This window comes from Telopea speciosissima, chromosome 10 (genome assembly GCF_018873765.1).
Source record: "Telopea speciosissima isolate NSW1024214 ecotype Mountain lineage chromosome 10, Tspe_v1, whole genome shotgun sequence".
In the NCBI taxonomy this organism is placed as follows: Eukaryota; Viridiplantae; Streptophyta; class Magnoliopsida; order Proteales; family Proteaceae; genus Telopea; species Telopea speciosissima.
The window spans coordinates 44182168-44188390 of NC_057925.1; the positions used below are offsets into that span (position 1 = coordinate 44182168).

Consider the following 6223-nt stretch of genomic DNA (forward strand, 5'->3'; position numbering starts at 1 on the left):
GGAAGAAGTAGTTAAATTTACAAAAAAATAAAATGTTATTTTGTATTTTACATTCATCTCTATTTGATGGCATTTTGTTAATTTTACTAAAACTTTGAAGCAGAGTTAGAGCAACTTTCTTTGCTTATTTTGGATGAAAATTAGGTCACTACTATATGTGGGGTCCTCTATGACATGGAGTAACTCATGTAACGTTATATTTCACTAGGCATAGTGACCCCTAGAAGGACCCAATATTAAATACGTACTATAATGGGACCATACTGCATAACATACAAATCACAAGTGTGTTTTTACAAAAAAAGAAAAATAACAAGAACTAGATGTTATTGCTATTTAAACTTTGATCTCAATATTCAAAAAAGCCTCTGAAATTATAATTACATAAACATAGGACGACTAATGAAATCGTTCAATATTAAGAAACTACTTTTGTTAAAGTCTATCATATTACCAAACTCTTTTCACTCTCGTAGATGTCCCTTAACAAGAGAAATAATAATTAAAAAAAAAAAAAGATTTTTAATTCATAAACACTTATACCAAACGGGGCCTTAGCATCAGAGAAGTCTAAGCGCTTCTTCAAGGGTCTCCCTGAACCTGAGTGGCGTAGGCTTCAGATCCTGCTCATCTAAGTACACAGCCCGAGCAACTGAATAGCCTTTACGATATAAGGATTGTGGATCTGTGATGACAGGATGATCTGAACCGTACACGTCCAAGAGTGAGCTCTCTTCTGGACGGATCCGATATCCCAAGTATCGTACACCTATCGGCGTAAAAGTCTTACCGTAATAGGTATTGGAAAGCCACTCCAACCCTAACGGCACCACCTGTACCAGCACCGCTCCCGCCGGCAAGAACACTGCATTCGTAAGGCCTGCACCATGGGCACCCACCATCACACTACATGAGTTCACTTCCTTAGCAAACTCAGCTATATTCGATGTTCGATTAGGCAATGCTACAATCACTCGAAACCCTAATTCATCTGCCACCTTCACCATCTCATCTTCGTTCAAGAACCTGCATAATTAAACCACTAATTTTAATTAGTTTAAAGATAAACTGAAGTGTCACGTACTTGGCCCCACAGATAGCATGGTACAACATATATGCGCATTCCATGACATGTCACCCGATGATGCCATTTGGATCCTCTACTGTATAGTTGTCCGGCAGGACCCTACTGCCAAGACACAGCAAGGTGAGGAATGACTTCCTTACTCTTGTCCCAGCACCTTGCCCAAGTGGGGATAAGACGGTCATATACCGCCTTGCTTTGTCTTGGCAGTAGGAATCTACCGGGTAGTTCGGGATCTAAATCCCACCGATGTGAGACTGTTCCATGGTTCTAAAAAACACTAAAAGAGAAAGTAAGAAAGAACCTGCGTGACTTCTGACGTGAAAAAAGGATAAGGAGAGGCTTTTGATTTTGTATAATGTCCAAACTAATGAATTTGAGGTTGAAGGCGTCATGAAGGAATCTCTTAAAGTCCATTGTGGAATACCCAAACGGTAGGTCCTTAGCATTGCAAGCGAGATTATCATGGTAGTTTAGACCAATCACGGCCGCCGGAAAGCAATGTATACGTTGGTCTCTCACCGGATTAATAATCTCGTAGTCGGATAAATGGGAGAGGATCTGGTGGTATTTCTTCACCCACAACGGTTTGTAATCGGTGACGATGAACTTTAGTCGGGATTGGAACTGACGGCAAGTGATGAATAGTGGAAGGATGATGTCGTTGAAATCATGGAAGAGATTTCTGGTGTAACCGCCGGAGGAGAAGACAACAGCAGGAACATCATGGGTGACATCGCAAGCTAGAAGCTGTTGTTTCTGCCCTTCTATGGCGGTGGCGGTGGCGGTGGCTGTGTGCAGTGTCAGTGTCTGAATCTCCACTGGCCTGACCAATTTCATGGCTGCCGCATCATTCTTCCTGGCGTATGGCCTAACCGTGCGTGGCTGTGTAGAGTTGTTGGAAGATAAGTATACCATTAATGAACGTGTGCGATGCCAATGTGTATCCAACCTCACAAGCTGGTTGGCAACACAGATGTCGGTGACGAGATCAGATTTGCAGGTAAAGCCGGTGGTGTCTAGCTCCGTTCGATCTCTCCCTATTTGCAGTTCAACATTTAGTGGATGGAGAAAATGTTAGGAGTAATCTATAGAAACGGGCCGGCCCAATTTATTGCAGGACCTGGCTAGTCTTGTGATTTTGTAAGCCCATGAGCTGGATTTGAGCAAGTTTTTACGCCCATTTATATCCTTTTCCCACCCCTTTTTTTTTTTTGGGCACAAAAAATTAGGCCCTGGATGGGAAAAGGGAAATTACAATATTGAGGAGGTCCTCCAGAAAAGAAGATTTCCACAAACCCAAATAAGGGTAGCACAACATCCACTTAGAGATAGCGTGGACACAAACATTATCATCTCTACCAACAAAAGAGAAAAAGATAGACTCAAAACATGAAGAAAGAAGCCTTAAATCCATCATAATGGTGGAGGCTTCAATAGGAGGGGCGAGCAAGGGGTCCAGTAGAGTTGAGCAAGGATTAACCTTAGCTAGCTTGGACCCTGAGCTCAACTATGGAATGTAGTCCATCTATGTATAGTGCCATTATTTTCTCTACCAAAATAAAAATTAATTTGAACAGTCCAGCCTTGATAAGCTTATCAATGTGGTCCATCTCATTGTGCCACATGGAATGATGATGAGACAATCCTAACCATTGGACATCTAGTACATGTGTTCAATTAACCACATGTCAAATTTTATAGTCTAATATGTTACCCAAAAAAATTTATAGTCTAATTCAAACAAAATACCCTCCCTTGTATTGGTATGATTCTCATGTACGTCCATGCATGCTTATTCTACTCCAACCACTATAATTAATCTCCCATGGTTGAGATTTTCAAACTTCTTTCTTTACAAACTTATTAAACTTTGTTTGGTCTGAAATTTAATAGGACGCAATTTTTATGCATGATCATGTACATATTCGATCATGCCTTATAACTGTTGGATGGAGGTGGTGGCCTAATTTTAACTACACATCCCCTCTTTCTCTCATTCAACAGTTGAAGGCACGACTGTGTACATACACGGCCGTACATAAAACCTTTTGCAAATTTTATATGTACATGTAAAAATATCCAATAGTTTTTTCAGTTGTACACTTACTCTCATAGTTCAAAGTTTCAAGGGCACATGATTATGTAGATTGCATCAAATATCTATATATTGTCCAAACACTTGATTATGGACCCACAAATTAAAAAATTGAAGAGCATCAATCAATATTAGTCCACAATGATGATTACCCACATTGTGACCTTTAAAGTCGGGTCAATTAATGAAAGATGAAAAGAGTATTAATTGATTACTTGCAATTACAATTATCAAAACTTGGTAAGCAATACATCCCATGGGATCCCCTGATCCTTGAAACCTTGTAGCATTATCAATGAAATTATAAACTAAATCAACTTGTGGGAGTTCCAATGAATGACCTTGCTTACAAGAGCATGTGGCTAATTGAGCAAGGATTAGTCTTAGCTGGCTTGGACCCTGATCATCTAATGTGGTTGACTGTCTGTCCTACCCTGGCTGAGCTCAAGTATGGAGTGTTGTCCATCTACGGTCCCATAATTTTCTCTATTAAAAAATGTGTGTGTGTGTGTGTGGGGGGGGGGGGACTCACGTAATCAATCTAGCCGTGAGATTTATCAAGGGATTCGGTTCCTCTCCTTGGAGGGCATCGCCCAATGAATGCCTAATGAAGCATCCAATAGTTAAGTTGTGTCGCACACATCTGGGTGCATGTCCCTTATTAAGTATGTCCATCTCATTGTGTCATGTAAAATAATGATGTGACAATTTTAACTATTGGATAGATATTACATGTCTTGGATTAGTCACGCGTTACTTAAAATATTATTCTAACCAGAGTTGGTGATCAAAAGAAATAGTAAAATTATTTTTCTTCCGGCCCTTTTATGATAACACTTTTTTTCCTTCAATAAGGGGAAAACACTATCATTTTGCACAAGACTTAATTGTAAATTTTCTTAGTCATTCCAATCTCAAGTGCATATGATTATCTAGAGTGCATCAATTATCTCTATAATGTCAAAACACTTGGTTGTGGGCTCACATACTTAAAATTGAAGGCCAACAATCAATTATAGTTAATATATATATATATATATATATATATATATATATATATATATATATATAATATACAATGATGATTACCTCCATTGTGAACTCTAAAGTGGATCAGTGAAGGATGAAAGAGTATTAATTACTTGCAATTCATTACAATTATCAAAACTTGATACATACAACATCCCAAGGGAGGAGGAGAAGGGGTTGGAGGTGGATGGAGCAATGGTGTTAAGGATTGGACTCAGATTACCGGATGGCAGTGATCGGGTTGGATCAACGATCCAGATTGGGATTGGTGGTCAATTGGCGACCATCAATCCGTCTCTGATACCATTCTTTAAATCCATGGATGCAGAGCATCGCATCAAGAGGCCAAATTTGGTAAAGAACCCATGAATCTATTTGACTTTGGAGGCTGTCTTTTAAATTCTAACCTAATGATTAAAATTCCGTGTCCACCTGTGTCTAGGTGTAAGAGCCATTCGACTAGGTAGTGTTATTGAAATTCATTATTCTAAGTCGATTTTGTATTCTTTAATGATAAAAACAACTATTTTTATCATCTGAAAATATAAAATCGACCTAAAATACATTCCAAAAATACATACCAAACGCAGCCATATATAACTCTATAACACCTAACAGCTTAACAATATGCCTTCATATTGTGTACCTCTCTTTAAAATTATGGCTGTCACATGCATTCTCGCATTGTCTCATGTAATATAAAAAAAAAAAAACTAAAAGTGTTATCAAATGATAGGAAATCAAGGGTCTCCAATTATTCTCAAACTTGGAATTCAAGTCAGCCCTAAAAGAAAAAGAAAGAAAGAAAGTAGGAAGTAGGAACAAAGAAACCCACGAGTTTGCAGTTACACAGTTACACTTAAGTCGAGAGTGAGATGAAAGAAAACTAACCTTGTACTAGTCTTCTTAGTAGGAACTTGAGAGAATAATCTTCATCTTCCATCCTTTCATGCTCTATATTACTGCCGCTTAGACTTGCACCATCACCACCACTACCACTCCAATTTGATATTTGTTTCCCTTCAAAACCAAACAAGATGGGATGAAAAGCATTCAGTTGCAGAAACCAAACTAATAAAGAGAAGGAAATATATATAAAGAGAATTTGCTGTTGGTGTATTACAGTGATCAAATCGGGAGATATCCAAAGGGGAGATATCCAAAGGGGAGAGTAAAACATATATGAGTGGGAACAGAATCAAACACATTGAAGATAAAGCAGTAGCTGTCGTCAGCCTCTTCGAATCCTTGGCCTTGGCCATGGCCATGGCCATCATCCTCTATTGTTGATCCCGTAGATACACAAAACAACGATGACGAATAGATAAAGAAGAAGAAGAAGTGAGGTGGAGGACTTAGAGATGTGGATATGACCATGCACCCAAATAATAAGATATTTTAGATACGAACAATCATCTCTCTCTCTCTCTCTCTCTCTCTCTCTCTCTCTCTCTCTCTCTCTCTCTCTCACTCTCACTCATAGAGTAGTTGGACTGTCTTCTTTCCCTACTTTCTTCTTGATTCTTTTCTGGTTTCAAATTTTTTATTTTTTTTTAACAAGAAAGAGAAATTAAACGGGAGAGTAGTTTCTTTCTCCTCTTGAATCTAATTAAGCCAGAAAGAAAAGCTTTTGGAATTTGGATAGAGAAATGTGAACCGAAGCATCATGTCATCACCTTCTCTGGCAAGCTGGATGGTTTTGTTATATTTTATATATCTTATATGGAAATTGAATTGGGGGCAAGGACTGTACAATCTCCGCAAAGATTCCAATCTAACGCATATTCCTTCACCACGAGCCTATCAGAAGAAGCCTGCAGCTTTGCCTTGTTTGCTGAAGCCTGGGGGTCCTTATCTTGGTGGTTGTACTGTTTTTCTTGCACTTTTAATACTTACTACAACCACTGAGCTCAAGAACTGTGTCTTCATCAACTAAACAACTTTTTTTTTTTGTTTTCTTTTGTTAAAGATCAGCAATGTGTGTATTAATATAAAAGAAAAAATGATACAAA

The 6223-nt window shown here is 38.5% G+C and overlaps 1 protein-coding gene across 1 annotated transcript; it reads right to left on the reverse strand.

Annotated features, from left to right (window-relative positions):
- Window positions 1–560: 560 nt before the first annotated feature.
- On the reverse strand, window positions 561–5479 carry LOC122643619 (xylan glycosyltransferase MUCI21-like). Its single transcript, XM_043837228.1, has 4 exons — window positions 5335–5479; window positions 5103–5231; window positions 1389–2124; window positions 561–1026 (listed from the first exon to the last, which is right to left on the reverse strand). Exons 1-4 carry the CDS (start codon window positions 5477–5479, stop codon window positions 561–563), a joined length of 1476 nt encoding a protein of 491 aa, XP_043693163.1.
- Between the last annotated feature and the right edge of the window lie 744 nt (window positions 5480–6223).

Excerpts from the sequence above, each read along its gene's own strand:
- LOC122643619 (XM_043837228.1), bottom strand. The coding sequence starts at position 5,479 with ATGGCCATGGCCAAGGCCAAGGATTCGAAGAGGCTGACGACAGCTACT. Across the intron at positions 5,232-5,334 it reads TATCTCCCGATTTGATCACT|GGAAACAAATATCAAATTGG; the intron begins GTAATACACCAA and ends TTGGTTTTGAAG. Across the intron at positions 1,027-1,388 it reads TCACGTCAGAAGTCACGCAG|GTTCTTGAACGAAGATGAGA; the intron begins GTTCTTTCTTAC and ends TTAATTATGCAG.